This window comes from Stegastes partitus, unplaced genomic scaffold, assembly GCF_000690725.1.
Source record: "Stegastes partitus isolate 25-593 unplaced genomic scaffold, Stegastes_partitus-1.0.2 Scaffold639, whole genome shotgun sequence".
Lineage (NCBI taxonomy): Eukaryota > Metazoa > Chordata > Actinopteri > Pomacentridae > Stegastes > Stegastes partitus.
In genome coordinates, this window is record NW_007578370.1 from 159,347 (window position 1) to 177,122 (window position 17,776).

Sequence of the window (17,776 nt, forward strand, 5' to 3'; positions counted from 1 at the left end):
ATGATGATTTATGATGATAATTTTCTCTCTACTTGTAGCTATGCTTGTGCTGTTTCCATAAAGGTGCAGGACTTTATATTGTAGTGAAAAATGAGGCCACAGTGAGTAAAAATGTGACAGGAGCAAAACAAATGCTCAGACAGTTAAATAAATTTCATGATGCTTTGGGCATTTACTTTGACATTCCTGAAATGCATTGATGGACTATCAACATTAAAAACAACATGTTTTCCCAAAGCTGTGCATGAAATGATTAAATACCTGACACTGGTGCTGCATCTTCTTAGAGGGTCGGCCGACTATGTATATTTGGGAAGGAGGGAGGCCAATGGAAGTGTAGACTGAGATGTCTTTGGTTGATCCATAGCCAGCGAAAATCTTCAAGTGAGCCTGGAATCGATCAAATAAGGAAGAGAACTGTTGAGCACTGGATTTTTCATTATAATTGAGTAAATAGTTTTCACATAGTAGCTGCGCATTTGTTACTCATCGCACACAGATCGAGACCACACATACACAGACAGCAGTATTTCTAAAAGTACACACAAACTCCCCCCCCCCCAGGTCCTCCCCTCCTCCCAGTCTGACCTCTGTCAGGGACTTGAGGAAGTTCGCCTTGTGTCTGAGCGGGTCGTGCACCAGGCCGTCACAGAAGGAGACAATGCCATGAGGGAAGTTGTGCTGAGACAACCAGGCCACTACCCGCTGCTTCTGCATGTCTGGACGTCCGGTCACGTAGATGATCAAATATCCTAAATCCTGCCAGTGCCTGCAAAGAGAAGAAGCAGCAGAATATACCCAGATATAAATAGCACACATGCGTACGAACTTCAATCTGAAGGAAACTGTCCACACCCAGGGAAACAGTAGAGGAAGAGCAGCAGGATACCTGACAACGTCCACAGCTCCTGCCCGCACTTTGGGATCACTGCCCATGATTGACACGCTGGCAGCGAATGAACCATCAATGCTGAACACCACGAACTCGGTGCCACGTGGAATGACTGTCAGGTAGCTGTCTGCAAACGTGTGGTCGCCCCTGGAGAACAAAAAGGACAGAGTGAGGAAACAGAGGCTGGCAAAGATCAAGGGAAGAAACAAGGCTTATAGAAGAAAGCACAAAAGGCTTGAATAATCAAAACCCAAACTAAGACACACAGTTTGGTATCAAACAGGAACCAAGCTACTCTCACCTGACGACCATTTTAATTGGGTAGACTCCGATGCCCAGACGCTTGTCCTCTTGGATGACAAAAGACACTCGGCCGCTACTGTTGGTCACCTCTGTGTTGAAGTACACCCATTCTCCTGATGGAGGCTGGGTCATTATGTGGAGGTCAACCTGCGGCGGATTGAAAAAACGAATACAAAAATGAGCACAAACGCAAATTACACAGGCTAACCGAACGTCAGGCTACTGTAAGTGATGACAAGTGTGTGTTCACCTTCTCCCCGGCCAAAGTGACCATGTCCAGAGGGCCATACATGAAGCGACCTGTCACGACCTGCTGGCTGTCCTCAGTGAACACGGCATCGTTCACCCGGTGGTTGGCGGTCACATTCTGCAAAGGAAAGAAAGAAACACACATGGTGAAGTGTTGTTTTTGTGTCAGTGTTACTGAAGCGGCGTGTTTGAAAAAACAAAGTCAAAGGCCAGATTTAAACCCAAGATGTTGTTATTAGATGTAAATTCTAGTACAGTGCAGCAGACAAAGCTCCAAAGCTGTAATTAGCATCTTCTGATACCCACCCTGATCTTGACATGAGTCCTCTTGCGGAGCCACTTTTCTCGAGGTTTAGAGGGGGTGAATTCAGACACTTCTTTCCCGTCAAGCTCCAGAATACTCGAGTTTTCATGCCTCATGACCTAAAAGGAGCATTTCACTGATTCACCCTCTGTATCGCTTAAGAAAAGCCTGCAGGTTACATATTAACAGGCTATAAAGAATGACACACATTCAAACGTTTACTCACCTGCCTCAGGAGAAAAGACACGACGTCGGTGGATTCCCAGTATGATGCGTGGAAGAGGTGCGGTAAAGCCACTGTGGGGAAAGCGGTCAGAGCATCGGGGCAGTACAGGGCAAAGTCCAGCCGCTTTGTGCCCCACCAACGCGCTGCAACTGTGATGGGAATGGGATGAATAGGAAGCAGAGACGTAAGACGAAACTGTAAGAGTCATGTGATGCCACGCAAAGGTGCAACACCCCTGAGGCTAAAGCAAAAAAGTTGATTTCAGTCTTCAACCACAATCATCACCAATCCCCGCAGTTCTTCAGCTACAGGAGGGAAAAGAAGGCGTTCGTAATTGTTATTATTGGGGGAAATCAAGCGCTGAATTGAAGAACAAAAAGAAAAGATAGTTACTGATATGTGATTATATGAGGAACTGAAGATGGTTATTCGTGTTAGTGTGGGCATGAAAAGAGGTTATGGATTTAGAAAGAGGGGCAAGATCTAAATTTATGCACTACACTTCATCAGTGCAAGTCCCTGCACTTGAATCCTTGTGAATTCAATTGACACAGAATTCAAGGTAAGGGGGGGGAAAAAAGAGGCTTTCTGGAAGAGCAGCATTGAGTTTTTGATTGCGACACAGTATAGGACAGCAGACAGAAAAGACCTGTAGCCTCATGTTGATTTCAGCAGTCCCCTCCCGTAGAAAAATACCTTGCTCCACTTCAGCCTGGGAGTCCAGTGAGACCAGATCAGATATAGCACAGTCCAGCCCCGCCGACAGGCAGTTCTCGTACTGGCCAGTGGGACTCAGACCTTCGCTAGAGTCTGCGTCACCATCCAGCTCTGACGCTAGATCTGCATCAGGACATCCTGCGGCTTGGCAGGCCTTCACTTTCTTACGGGACTTAGGAGGACTTTTCAGGAAGTATTTGTTTTGTGACGATAGGGCGAGTTGGGACAAAAAACTGAACGTTTTGGATTGGTTAACCTGGCATGATTTGGCTATGGGGAAAAAAAACAAAGAGAAAGAAACCATGTAATAAAATGGATGCATAGTCATATGTGACAAGTTTATGACAGTTTAAACAATTTGCAGAGTGATGCTAGGATGAGTCCAGTGTCATGAAGCTGCTTGAAACAGAGCTGTGAAGCTGAAAAATAATTGTTAGTAACAGTGGAGATAATACATCTTCTGATGTTCTGGTGTTGCAGGAGCAGAAATATATTTTGGTTAGTCAACGTGCATGTCCAGTGTTTTACTGTAGGTGGTAAAACAGCAGCGTTATCAAGAGCAAGGTGAGTCACAAATACATGTTCTGGTAACGAGAGTGAAAAGGTGAGGGGAAGGAGGGACTTTGGAGGACAATCAAACAAAGAGGAAACAGTACTGGTCATCTCAGCAAACACTGCAGTAGGGAGTGGACAATGCAGGAATGGCTGTGGGAGGCAGGTGTCTACATGCATTGCAACATTAGATAAATGCAGCACTCGTTCATTGCATTTACATTTAGACAGTGGGTAAAAGTCAGACAGACAGTGGAAAGTGGCGCTAAGCTTGCTCTTCTCCAGGACTCTGATCTTATCAGCACTTGAGTTTGAACAGGAGATGGATAAAACACCTTGCATGAGTCTCCCTACATTACAGGTGTTAAGTCTGACATAGCAGAAGTAGCAAAAAGGACCTGCGTATACTCATGTGTAGCTGGCTGACTCGGCCGCTTCAGCTGGTGTGCAGGATGTGTGTAGAGTCAGAGTAACGGGGGTTGAGAGAGAGAGAAGGTGATGTAGGAGAGTCGGAAAGAGAAACTAGGCAGGTAATATAGAGAAGAGTTGGTCTGAAAGCAAGAGAAAGTGGGAGAAATAACTAGAACAGTGTTTGTGTGAATGGAGGGAAGAGAGGAAGAGCGACTGGTTGGTATCGAGAACACTTACTGTTGGCTATGTTGGTGGCAGTGTAACTGTCTGCCATTCCTGAGACCTGGCTGGCAATGCTGACCTCACTGGCCCTCCGCTGGCCCCGGGAGAGGGGGCCCGTTACGGGGGATGAGGGGTACGAACTGTCCATGAAGACACCACCATGAGACTGAACAACATCCGCTATTGAGCGCAAACAAGGAGATCCCATTAGACAGAGACACAGGAAAGGGGAACTCACAGTGATGGAAGGGAGGGGAGATGTGGGTTAGGGCGGCAGGAGAGAAATGTGACGGCAGGCACCGTGGTTTCAGAGGACACGTGAAACCACAACGCAGTCACACGGTGGCCAAAGTCAGATTTCTTTAACCGGCCGACATATGACCAGCATATGAACACATAAAACACTTAGTGGATGTAAAATCACAAATGTTCACATCTGTTACAGTCATACCCATGGACTAGCACCTTTTATGGAGGTGATTTTTTATTTTATTTTTTAAATCAAATAGCAAAGTAATAATATGTAAAAATCCTTTGTTATGGCATAATAGAATAGTGCTGCAGGTTCTATAAATCAGATGAAATCTGACCATTATCACAAGGAGAAACACAAGGATCAGTGTATTTAGAATGTATGGATAAAGCTTCAAGTTCACGGTGCAAACACAACATTACAAGCAGCACAAAGTTCACAACAAAACCTTTTTCCAAAATTTAGATGACGGCAGAAATACCCTCTGCCGACATCAATATTAAGATATTATGGAGATGATGCAGACACACTAAAACCACAGCACAAACACAAATTGATGCATGTTCACAACACTGAACATGACACGAATATGTGATGGCAACATGAAAACCCACAACCACAACAGATGCTTATTAGATTTTTGCAAAGTATTCCCATGGCACAATGTGACAAGTTGGCATAATTTCTATTTCAACACAGAAAAGAAATCCTTCATGTAAATTTCTTATATGCAGCAACTTAGAAAGAAGATTAGATACTAGCCTATCAGTGTCTCTGGATCTAGAAACAAGCCTCTTGAAACAACAGCAATGGAAATACTCAGAGAGCACATGTAGTAGGTTAAAATAAATCCAAGCATCTCGGACGTAGCAACAAGACAGACGGACAAAGAAGACACAAAAGAAACACAGCTAATGAGGGTCAGGACAGACGCAGGTGAATGGGAGAGGCTACACACACTCCATAGTGGCGGGTGTGGCTTTGAAGGAACCCTCCTGCCAGTTTAGCACAGGTACAGGGATGCACGTCTCACTGATGGTCTCCTGACAGCGAAGCGACAGAGGAGGCCCGCTGTCAAGTAGCAGCTGAGCGTTGCTCTGGACTGTCTCCACTACAGAGGGAGGTGGAGGGGCAGAGGAGGCAGAAGTCAGGGGTGGTTTTAGAGGTATGCAGATATGGGGACAGGAGGCCGAAAGAGGAGGAAGAAAAGAAGACAAGGAAGACACAAAAACATATGAAGCAAGAACAACTGAACGTGAGACAAGAACGAGTCAAGCCCTTAGTGGAGCCCACTGCTTTTGGACCACAGCTACTCTTCAGTTGTGTACCATCACATCACCCTGCTCTAAGGCTGGAAACAGGCAATTGACTACTTGAATGTATCTTAAATGCTTTATCACGACTGAAAGCGTTGGGTAATTAGACAAGGAAGACCCGAGGGTATTCAGTGACAGCTCATCTGATGATCACTTTAAGGTAATATCAAAACCCTGGACTGAAGGAATTAAAAAATATCTACATGCCTGCCCAGCTTATTAACCCTCATATTCCTCCGTAATAAGCCCTAGTCTCTGAACCAATAGTGGAAGATATATAACTTAGAAAAAAAATCCTCTGCTCATTAGCTATCTTACTAATTTCTGCATCCTTTATCTACGAGAATAACAAACAGAGGTTTGTGTAAACATGGTGAGGCTCTAAGGGTTACTCCATTATAATGAACAATCCAAACAGAAACCACCAGCAGGACTATGACCACATTTAGATGAATAAACTGCTTCACAAAAGACGTTGAAGTACAAACGGTAGAAAAATGTTTCATTTTTCTTTGAGACAGTGTTTACTCAGCGAGTGAACTCGTAGTGTGCTACTGAGGCGTCTTTAAAGCATCTGTTATCTATGGCATGCATCCATGGGAAAAAGGACAGTGGGTTACAATCAGTATCTGAAGGGTCAGCTGATGGGACCGTAAATTAAAAGGAGAAATTGAACAGCCATTATATTACAGGGAAATATACATTATGTATGCTTTTGTAAATCCTAATCAGACTTACATGAACTCTACAATTGAATATTTACTGATATTACATTACATTACAGTGCAAAGGGGCTCACCCAGTAAGGCAGAGTTTCCATCTCCCAGGGGAAACCGCTGGTAACGGGGCACGTTGAAGGGAGGGAGGAGGTGAAATTTCCTCTCCAGTAGAGGCTCCAGGCGGGAGGCAGAGGGATCGGCCGGGTGGAACAGGTTATAGACCTGCTGACAGGCAGGCCGCAGCTGGGCCACTAGGGGGAGAAATCAAACCGATGAAATGAGAACGGAGAAGGGAAGAACCTGAAGGATGGAAGTTAGTTATGCAACAGCAGCTTCTTTATATATCTTCTCTGAAAAACACATGAAGCCCACGAACATTTAGGCATCGCTAAGATCAACCAGATACATATTGTGGTAATATATCTTTTAAATACAGCCTATAAACCACTATACTAACAAGTACATTTCCACCTAAGGCACATGTGTTTCCCTTTTACAGATAAGATAGCTGATTAATTACTTTCCACACTGTCACCAATGTTTGCTATCACTGATTACACCACAAGAGAAACACTGCATTCCTGTGTACGAAGTAGCTTACCATCCAACATAGGAATGACAGTCTTTCTGAGGGCCAGCACCAAGCCCAGAGGAGAGCCGAAGAGGAAAAAGTCTGACACCTCAAAGTCAAACTTCCCTAGGGAGCCTCCATCCAGCATAGTGCTGCTGCTCGACCTGCGAGAGGTTGCGTCGTTCCGTAGGACGCTGGAGTGTAAGCTGGAAGGACAGCACAAAGTCATTTACCCGTTGTAGACCTAAAAATAAATCACATTCTGACAGTGCAAGAAAAAAGGACAAATTTCTTTTTTATTTCCCAGGTGAGGATTTTTGTCATCCACACACAACACACCTGGACAGGAAAGCCTGGTGTTGCTTTATTGTGTCCATCTCGTAGGTGGAGGAGTCACTTCTCTTACGCGGCAGTTGCCTCTTGGGGTCGTCACCTGCGCTGGCACGAGGGATGTCGATGTTGCTGCGACTGAGGTGGCGGCTGCCCTCCAAGGTCGGAGATGCTGATCCGTGTCCGCTGTTGACAATGATGCCAGGAGAGAGCAAGTCCTGGTCCTGTAGGGACGATTCATGAAAATGTTTTTTTTTTTAAAACTTACAGCATAATTGAGGTTATTGTGGTTATTGTGCATTCACCACACTGCATGTTTTCTCGCTTACCTGCACACTGATGACGCTGCCCCTGCGACTGCTGTTCTGGCTTTCATTTACTGTCTGATTGCTGCTGCACAGAACATCGAACCCCAGGATTCCTCCCACACAATCTCCAATGAGGCATACCTAAAGAAGTCAAGGATAAGAAACAACATTTATGATGTAGATCCTTAGGGTACAGGTTGAACATAAGAAAAAAATAATTACATGTATTGTTAAACAGGTGTATGCCATCACCTGAGACAATGTTTTCAGAGTTTTATTATACTACTCTAAAAGGTTACAACTCAGATAAAATTATGCACCTGCCTCAAATGTGTGACACTGTTACTCATTCTAAAGTGGCAAAAACTATCAAAAAATCTGCCTGACCTGTCCAGAGAAGGCAGCCCCATCCAGCGACTTTAGAAAGTCAGCATACACCTGGTTGGCTCGGACGATGACGGTGGCCACAGCCTCCTGGTACTGTGGTGCTGAGGTGGCCAGCAGGGGCAGAGCTGCCAGTGGGATGTGGTCCTGGCTGCTGGACAGACAACCCTCATCGTAGCTATAAGGGTTCAGGCTGTCAAAAAAGACAAAAAATGGACACAAAAAATCATAAACATAGTTTCAAAGCGCAAGGAGAATCAACACAGGAAGAGAAGACAACAGCCATGAGCTGCACCTGGACCTTTTCCATCATCATCAAACAGCCGTGACAGCCAGTAAACATAAACCTTCAGTAATTATACTGGATGCTTGGAGCCTGCAGAAAAATCTGTGCATGTGCGGCCTCTTACTTGGACACTAGGGAGAAAGCCTCGGCACAGATGGCAGGGCAGGGCACCAAGCGGATGGCGATGCGTCCCAGAGCAGCGGGGTAGTGAACGCGCATGACTGTGTCAAAAGCCGTGCTAATCGTGTTGACGTCGGCCTGCTTGCTGTTCTGGTCTCCTCCGCCTGTGTCCAGGATGTTCCCTCCATGCAGGACCAAGATGAGCACATGGATCTTGGAAGGCTGCAGACACTGTTGGGATGAGCTCTCCTGGGAACAGCACATTAAAAAAAAATAAATAAAAGTGGTGACGGTCGGGAACACTGAGGATAACAGCCCTTGGAGAATGTTCAATGAATAGTTTATTTACTGGATTAGCATGAGCAAAGACAGCATGCTTACTGAGTGACAAAAAAAATCACACATAAACAATAATGCCTTTGCACTTTTATTTGTCATGAATGATTTGTGACTATTTGTGTCCATCTCTTCAAACATGGACCTTCTTTTCACAGCCATAGAGGGGCGGAGAACCATGAAGGGATACAGAACAGAGTCAACCTCCACCTGGACAACTGTTCAACTAACAGCAAACAACAACCATGCTTCCTGAGGACATGTCACATTAAATAGCACAGAACAATGTGTAGTTTTGTCTTATGCGCCTGATCCAAAACTTCACATTTTCATAGAAGCACTAGATGTACACTCAACGCCACAGCTGTAAGTACACGGAGGTTGAACACACGGTGGTGAGGTTGAGGAGTACACATGGATTTGGGTTTGGGCAACGGCAAGGAAAAAGGGCAGGGGGGCAGTAAGTACTGGGTTTGTCCGGACGGATCGGAGGTCTCTGTGGAGCCACTGCCGCCCACAGTACACTGGGGCCAAAACGTTTTACTTACTGACTGGTGCCTTGTTACCATGATGGTGGGAATGGGAGAGCTATCAGCTTGGCCACTAAGAGAGTCACGTATCTGAACACAAGAGCACAGAGAGGCTCAGGGACAAACAGTCCGTCTCTTATCCTCCAAAGGTTAAAGCCTGGTATAGTATTTTCTCACAGTAAAAGATAAACTGAAAAGAAAGTCAAGAAAAGCTTTGGGTCTTGAAGGGAATTTTTTTCTGCAAGGGAGTATTCATTTCAGACATGGAACTGCATCAGAAGAACCCGGTTAGGACTGTGGTTAGTACACGCACTCAATGTTTGACACACATACCTCGTCTAGTCTTTCCTCGCTGGTCGCCCTTTCATAATCCACGGTCATTTCCTTGAACAGCTCACCTGAATACACACACACACACACACACACTCTCTTAACATCAAGTATCACAGGAGTGCAGCTGTTGATGATGAAGTGCCCGGCCGTGGTCTTCATCATACCGGGAGTCTCCTCCGTGTCTGCGGCTTCAATCTTGTCCATGAGGTCGTTGGAGTTCCACTTAGCAATTTCCTTCGGGAAGACCTCCTCGCCATCGGAGAGATCCTCTGCAGAGGAAACACGAGGTAAGTTGAGATCAGATGAAGTGTATTTTGCCAGCCAGGGTTTATAAATGTCTTACTACACCTACATTTAAATGTGTATTTGTATAAAATGGTATATAAAGAAAGGGCAACACAAATGTAAGGGAACCTCGTCACGGCTTTCCCACAATGTATTGCCAATCACTCCGTAGACAGATTATTTATAACTAGTGGATGTAAAGCACCACTCATTGTCCTGGACATTAAATCCACAGTAGGACTTGTATTTTCATTAAGTGTATCTTTTGCTGATAAGCATCCGTTATTTTGCAATTTAAACTTACAGATAGTTGTTGGAGGACAGTGATGTTTTTTTTTTTTGTTTAAACCATAAAAAACTCCCCACAAATCAATTTACCAAACCATTAAATATTCATGTGTCTATTAAATGCGTCTAAACATATGCACGGACTGGGTTATCCATCCACTGACAGTAATGTGGAATTTAAAAAGGAAGGTTCAGGCCCCTAAACAGATTCTTTTTATCTAATTTCTCTCCTGGAGCAATTTTTTTTAATTGCCAGTGTTGTCATGTCTAACAAACAGATGGCTGCCTCCTGCTCACTTTAGTTTATGATAACAAACTGAATATTTCAACATAAATTTAACGTATAAATATTGTGTAATTCAGTTTACTCCCACAGTAGTTACAAACAAACAATGTTAGAAATCAAATGGATGACGTGCTTTGAATACCAACAGGAGGTTGCAGCCAGTTCAAGTCTTATATCATTAAATTGTTCGAGCTCCTACGGGATTATGTGTTCTGTAAACAGTTCGTCAAGTGTCTCTCTAACTGCCTTTTAAGTATTTTCCTCAGTTGCTTCCATATCTTTCTGGTCTCTTAATAAACATGTCTAACAATCCGGTCTTTAAATAGGTAAAAATCAAAGTGAAAGGGGAAAGCAGCATTTCCATTTCACCTCCTGGCTTTAGGTTGATAAATGAGGTTTTATTCCAGCTTCATTTGCAAGCTGTGAGTAGTTCTAGATATCTGTGAAGCTATAGAAGACAAGTGCACCATCACTGGTTGGATCAGACATGCTGAATGTGGTGTTTATCGTGAGTTTTCCCGTCTTAAAACTTCTTTATTAATTTGCACAAAAAAAGCCAGAGGCAGATGACAGTTAAAAATAAATTTGCGCGTCTCTCAAGTATTTATAATAGATGATTACTGCAGGAGGAGCGTGATCACAAACAAACTTTACAGACAGAAATCTAATATCAGAGGCAATCTGAGCCAAGTCAGTCTGTTTCCATATTTAATTTGTGTTTCTCCATCATGTGATTCATCCAGGCACCAAAGCACACACACACTTATGTTTGTATGTATAAACTCATCTTGATACACCAACTTCATTTATTTATCATGATTAAATAACTGCTTATTTCATGACGTTGTCTCTGTAGAATCATAATTGAGTGAAACGGGTGTTGGAGCAGTAACCTCTGTGTTAACCTTCAGGGAGACAGGAGGTAGGGAGTTCTAATTTATGACAGTGTAGCCGTAACTTTAATCAGCTCATTTGATAAAACCTAATGTGCTTTTACTTCAGACGCCCAGCACACAATAATTAATCCATACAAACATTAATACTGCAGCACATAATGAATTATCAGATGTCAGCACAATTCATTGTTATTACCGCATTCCACTTACTCACAATGTCATGAGCAGCAACGTATTCAAATTAGAAAACGTAGAAACTAATGACTGCAGCAAAATTAGCATTAACATAAGAAATGGCAGTAAAATGCACAATTTTATTCTCGTCTCATCATCATGACTAAACAGTAAGTTACAATTCCACCACACAAACAAACACTGCTGAGTTATTTGACGGGGGTCGTTTATTGCTGGGATGTATCATGAGCTGTGAGGGATTGTGCTTGTGTGCGGGGGGGTTTAAATGATGATTCAGGAACCGGAGTGTGTCGGTGAGTGAGGGACTGGTGGGCAGAGACGATTGTGATTCTGAACTTGACGTCAGGATGAGACACCTGGCTCGTGTCCTCAGCCAAACTCATCCAGCAGGGAGTACGGGTGTTGCACCACACCCACCTATTTCAACTGCAGCCCCAAAGCATGCTGGGTATCTGGGAAGCTTAAGAACTGATCTGTGGTTAAAGAGATGCATGCAGAGTAGTTGAAGAAAGCGGAGCAAGCAGGTTCTTGGAAAACTGAGCACAATAAATACACCTTCAATTGAAAATCAAAGCAGTGGTTACCATGAGCGTCGAAGAACTCCTCGTCCGAGCTGTCGTCCGAGTCTCGCGCTATGCTCTGCATCCTCCACTCTGAGATGCTGTGACGTGACGGGCTCACTGAAAAACCAAACATGAGCAAAGACACAAAAAAAAATTCACTGTTATTTTGGGACATGTGTTTTGGCCTCTCTCTTTTCCTTTCTAACACACACACTCGCTATAACAAAGAAATGCTGCACAACCCCCCCACCTCACACACACACAGTGTTATATAAACATGCAACAGTCTCTGTGGTGCAATTACTTCATCACAGATGGGCTGCTTGGTGGTCAGGGGTGGTGCGTGAAAAGTGAGGCCCAATGTAACACTGACAAGCAACAAGCGCACCAAAAAAAGCATACAAAAAACAAATGACAGCTGAGGAAAATGGAAATATTAAAAGCAGGCCTCGTCTGTCACATGTCTTGAATTTATTCCTCGTATATCATTAGTGCAGAGGAGAAGGTGGGGTGGGGAGCAGTGAGAGAGGGGCACAGCTGTAGCTGTCAGCGCACAGAAGGAAACAGCAGCGGTGGAGGGGAGGGTCAGTGTGAGGAGCGTCAGCCTCCTCTGGTCTGTGATGTCAGCACTGCTGCTAAAAATAGCCCAGGAGAAAACCACAGGGGGGGAGTTACCGGGGTGAGACAAGGCATGCTGGATGAGAGTCAGGGTCTAAGTGGCAGCTACAATGAGCACTACCTTGGCGAAAGGGGCGACACTCGAGATGGGTGTGTGTGGACATGTGGTCTGTGATGTCAAAGTTGCTGCTAAAAATAACCCAGGTGGGAAGGGGTGGGAGGACAGAAGCCGGACAGTACAGCGAATGTGGAGGTGTGAGCAAATATCGTTATGCAGAGTCAAAACACTCCAATTAACACCAGGCGTCGGACAGAACAGCAAAGCGTGGCACAAAAGCAGAGGCTGCATACTAAGAAGCTGCTCCTGGTGTGTTTGACTTTATTAACACCAATTCAACAATTTGAACTCAGAGGTCTTCGGGAGACTCTGATTAATTCAGCTTGGGGGCGACTCTCAGTGTGTACACCTGTGAACAGCTGAACCACATAAATGTCATTAGTCTACGTCCTGTGCAGCTACAAATTTAACTACAGCTTCAGTTCTTTACGTACAAGCAAACTTTAACAGATAACTTTCAGCTTTACGGGGAGGTGCAAGAATTTTATAGTCAAAAGACTTATTTTGAGGCTTTATAGTTAAGGATGTACAACAAACAAATAACACCAAAGAAAAAAAAAATGTACACAAATGAAAAGGTAAATTGCTAAATGAGTTTGGCACCAGCTTGAAGCTTGACCCCAATGAATTCTTCACATTCAAGCTCCAAGTGTGGACAGGTTTCAAATATCACAACTGGTTGTGTTTACCTACGAGGCAGTTTGAGTTTGATGTGAGTATACATTAGTGTGAACAAATACGGCTCCAAGGCAGGATGAAGTGTAAATATAGACATGATAATGTGTGAAGGAAAGAGTATGCAGGTGCACAGCTCCAGGAAAAGAAGCTGAAAAATGTATAGTGGAGAACAACACACAATGGATGTAGGTTCCTCTGACACCAGTTTCACACACTGTCATACACAGAGGCTGCACTGGTGAAAGGGTGACGACGCCGGGCTCCTCACCTCCTCTCTTGGATGAGCGGGAGGATCGGGAGGAGGTGGACCACTGCTTGGTGAGTACGCCTCGTGGCTGGAGAGTGTCTCCTCCTGTGCTGGCAACCACTTCCTCAGCTTCAATGGAGCTGATTGCCTCTTTAACCTCCTGGTCTTTGTCTGGAGACGGAGCCCCTCCGTTGGCCTCGGTGGCCTCCTCCGCCTGACTAAACTGGGCCATCTTCCTGGCCAGGGCCAGTTGGGTTTCCAGCTCCAGCTGCCTGATGTCCTCTATGGTCAGACCATACCATTCATCCTGCCAGCACCAGGCCTGCCGGTGGGCACGCACCATCACCTTCCTCAGACCTAGTGAATTGTATTCAATTTAAAATTCTAAAATCAAATTCTGAATAATGCTCCTCTCAAAATATGCTCTTAGTATAAGTGACAAACTACAACATTACACGAAAGACTTAAACATCCACATGTGTTTACTCACCAACATCATGAATGAAGCGTTCAATCTTAGACTGCATGCCCCAGTAACGAAACTCCACCTTGCAGAGTTTGTAGGCACACATGATGGGGGTCTTCCCTGGGTTATTGTTGTACTCTTCTATCCAATCGTCCCTCAGGGGACCTCTCTGGGTCTTCGCTGACTTGTAAAGCCTTGGATCTTCCTCTGCTTTGTACTCATGAGGGGGGATGGGATCTGTCACTATGTCGATTGGGTCTGCCAAAGACAAATTACATTGAGAGGGCCAGGTGTTTGGAATGTGTTGCATGAACCATGTCACTGCTGTTTGGGTATCATGTCATGATGTGTAGTTAAATGGGTGGGGTGGTGCAACATGTATGGGCTTGTGTTTAACAGCTTGAAATTCCTTTTGTAACTGAATTTCGGTCTGACAAAACTCATCAGATGCACAAGGAAGACTGATAAATAAAAATAATAAAATCATTACAAACCCTGTTTAACTGGGTTATGCACGGCCTACGAGCATTCGTTTTTGTTTTCAATAGGCAAACATGCGCTCAACCACAGAAAAAAAACAGATGCTGTACCATTTAACTGCCACAAGTGGGCCTCATCCACTGCTTATGATTGAGTAACAAGAGGACAGATATCAAAACACCATCAGACGAAACCGACTAACAAGAACCTGACACCTTAAATAACTAATGCATGAAAAGATCACTACTTGCTGTATTGATTCTCTAATATATCTAGATGGAGGCAGGTGTAATGAACTTGCAGTGCAGTGGACTTTAAAAGTTGTGACCAAAAACTCAATATTCAGTATTTTAATACGAGTTTTTGTTGTCATAAAACTTCAGAACTGAGATCTACGGTCTCACCAATACTCCTCTGTCTCTTCTCTGCTGCAGACATGTTGAAGACTTCAGCCTGATTGCCAGTGTCAGGTTTGTAGTAGGTCTCAATGTCGATGGAGAACTTCTCCACAAAAGGACAGGTGTATCTGAAGGAGAACACGTAACAAAATCAAAAAAACAGATCAAGAGTCCCAGCAAGCAAGAGTGAATTATGGGTCGATGCCTTCATTCGGGGACTTATTTTCTTACTAAAAAGGCTCAAGATCAGAAATACTGTATTAAAAGTGACAACATACTGTCACTGCTAAGGGTAGAAGACATGAGAGCCATGCCCATCTGTTGCATCTGAGGCATCTGCAGCAAAACTGTCACTGGTTGAATAGATGTGTCAACAGGCACTTGGAGTCTATCAATATCTTGACAGTACAGTCAAGGGCACATCTCTTTTCAGCACCTTCACGTCGCTGTGTTTGTCAGGCCCCACACGGACAAACAGACTGACACCCTGAGAATGAGGGGCCATCAACGTCTAGCAGCCCGGGAGCGCTGCTGGCCACATGCCAATCTGATAGTCTGCGAGGTAATATTCTGACAACTTGCTCTGAGGTTTTTATTCTCTCCTGGCTTTTATTGAGAGACAGCTGGACTTCAGACTTGGCACTATCAAAATAACTATTCATGGCACTTATGTATTACACAGAGGGAGTTTGAATTATTATCTTTCACACAAGTTGGGGTTGAATGTGTTTACATCCACCAGCTGCAGCAGTCAGGCACACGTGCACACAGGCTTTATAATACTGACATAATAACTTTCTGCAGCCTTGGCAGGTAAACTTCTGTTCTAAAAGCCCTTCTTACGGGAGCAAACCTCACCTGGTGCGGGTGTAAGGGTAGGCATTCCAGGACTCCTCTTCAACCCTAAGCGCTGCTTTGGGCAAGATGGAGCGGAACCAGCTGGGAATGTGCATGCCAATGTGGTAGACCTTGTGGGTGTACTGGCCCGTTCCACCCGGTCCATCCGTGTAGGGTTTATTCTCTAAGATCTCCACCCCACTACCTTCACCACAGCTCTCTTCTCTGCTCTTTTTCTGTAGGAAAAACAGCAAAAGGAAGCTACAGTGAGATGACACAGTGTTTGCATTATAGCAGTGTAGAAACTGAAACAAACAAATGAATGGATGTGGCGCCTTTTGCAGACACAGTCAGTTGTTACGGTGAGCAGACTGATGACACAAGACAGGACACACCAATATTAATAGCTTCCTGAAAGCTCTGCCAGTTCTGAATTGCAAATCAGGAAGCCCAAAAACCCGCTCGTGGAGCCACACCTTTCCCATATTTACATTCCAGGTGCAGAAAGGAAGAGGCTGGGTGGAGCCTGCTGATGCAGTTGCGTAGAGTTACGGCTAGCTGACTCAAACTTTCAAAGACAGACATGTAGGGCATGGCAAAAGGTAAATTTGTAAATGTTATGAAATCAGCGAAACAAGAAAATCCCAACAGGAGAGCATAGTCCAAGTGCTGATGATACTGAAAACAGGGAGCAAGGTACAAGGGCCGTAAATGTCAGAGGTTCCTAATGTATCATCTATTCTCTTTGTCTTATCAGCAGTTGTCAAGTCTTTCTCCTGTTTGTTCAACGCATTATTTAGTGCAGCAACAAGGTAATAGGGGGACAGATTTCTCCAGTCAGTCCAGTGGGAAGATGTGATGCAGGCCAGCCAGTGAATCGGTACAACAGGGAGGAGGAAGCCATGAAGCATCCAGCACTCCGGAACTCATTACCTCTGACAGGTCATTCATTAGCCACTCGTCCTGCTCTCAACAGCCCAGACACAGCTCCAAAGACACAGCACAGACGCCACAGCGCTGTCAAACCCAACGTACACGCAGCCGGTACATGAGACAGGAACTCAACAATGAATCATGCTGCAGTTGAAGTAAATGTCAAGTTTACAGCGTACCATATGCGTAGAAACACTAGAAAAATGTATGCAGCTACAGAAATACGCACACACAAACAAAAACGTGTGTACACAATTTCATAAAGTCTGAAATGGAAACAAGCTTCCAACTTAGAATTCGATTAGACTGATCCAAATAAGGTCACAGCAGAATAAGTGCGTTTTTATCATCATTATGTAAGAAGACTTGCTGAGTTTTCAGAATGTAATTATTTTTCTCTTTTGTCTACAGCTGACAGCTCCAAATGTTGGACAGAAATATCTTGACATCATGTCAGCACTTAAGGAAAAAGAAAAAAAAAAAGTTGTGTTTTGCAGCGGATCATCCCTTTAATTAGGTTCCTGACATGTGACTGCAGCCTGTCAAGTGCAGAGCCTCGACACTTCTTCTTCTTTTTCTCCCCCCCTGGAGCGAAGGGTGATTCTCTCCAGTTCACCAGGAAAAAGATTACAAAACACTGGCCAGGGCTTAGCTGTTCCCTCAGGGGGGGACTGAGGGAGCAGATACCATGTTTAAAGTTAAATGAACACTGAATGTCATGTTGGATCTTAATGAATTCAGCACACTTTGTCCATTTTGTATGCAGGGACAAACTGTACCTGTGGGGGAACAGAAATGACAAAATAGTTTACAGGAGGAGGTATTTTTGGATATCTAACAACTGCCTTGACAGAGGTGGAAGGAGGCTCTCGTCTGTTTTAGTATTAAATACTTTCTGGCTCAGTAGAGAAAACAAAGTACCTGTTGTGCTTTGAGCTTAATTTCTGGTATAAAACCTTTGCCACATAGCTCTCTCTCTCTCCTTCTCTCTCTCTGTCTTTTTCTCTCTCGCGCCAACCTTTCTTCAAACAGCCATCAAACGGTTACAAAATTAAAGCTATAATCATGAAAGCCTACTGTATGCATTTAGATCTGACTGCTCTGACAGGATGAGAGTCACATCCTG

General features: G+C 44.3%; 1 protein-coding gene across 4 annotated transcripts in view; it reads right to left on the reverse strand.

Annotated features, from left to right (window-relative positions):
- The window catches only part of LOC103363191 (membrane-associated phosphatidylinositol transfer protein 2), a 58,087-nt gene that overhangs the window by 19,559 nt on the left and 20,752 nt on the right, over positions 1-17,776 (reverse strand). For 2 of the 4 annotated variants that reach the window (XR_520490.1, XM_008289836.1), the window contains exons 3-24: positions 15,739-15,953; positions 14,887-15,008; positions 14,027-14,260; positions 13,558-13,893; positions 11,897-11,992; positions 9,527-9,631; positions 9,363-9,427; positions 8,168-8,412; positions 7,761-7,950; positions 7,395-7,514; positions 7,075-7,289; positions 6,766-6,941; positions 6,245-6,415; positions 3,892-4,056; positions 2,671-2,961; positions 1,975-2,123; positions 1,751-1,867; positions 1,446-1,562; positions 1,194-1,342; positions 890-1,039; positions 589-769; positions 262-390 (exon numbers count right to left, since the gene is read on the reverse strand). Coding sequence is in view for 3 of the 4 variants with exons in the window: in XM_008289836.1 (XP_008288058.1) it covers positions 262-390; positions 589-769; positions 890-1,039; positions 1,194-1,342; positions 1,446-1,562; positions 1,751-1,867; positions 1,975-2,123; positions 2,671-2,961; positions 3,892-4,056; positions 6,245-6,415; positions 6,766-6,941; positions 7,075-7,289; positions 7,395-7,514; positions 7,761-7,950; positions 8,168-8,412; positions 9,363-9,427; positions 9,527-9,631; positions 11,897-11,992; positions 13,558-13,893; positions 14,027-14,260; positions 14,887-15,008; positions 15,739-15,953 (3,738 nt within the window). In the remaining variant the exon portion in view is untranslated. Of the gene's footprint in view, positions 1-261; positions 391-588; positions 770-889; positions 1,040-1,193; positions 1,343-1,445; positions 1,563-1,750; positions 1,868-1,974; positions 2,124-2,670; positions 2,962-3,891; positions 4,057-6,244; positions 6,416-6,765; positions 6,942-7,074; positions 7,290-7,394; positions 7,515-7,760; positions 7,951-8,167; positions 8,413-9,362; positions 9,428-9,526; positions 9,632-11,896; positions 11,993-13,557; positions 13,894-14,026; positions 14,849-14,886; positions 15,009-15,738; positions 15,954-17,776 lie in introns of those variants that run through there. The other 2 variants (XM_008289837.1, XM_008289838.1) reach the window with 2 other exon arrangements.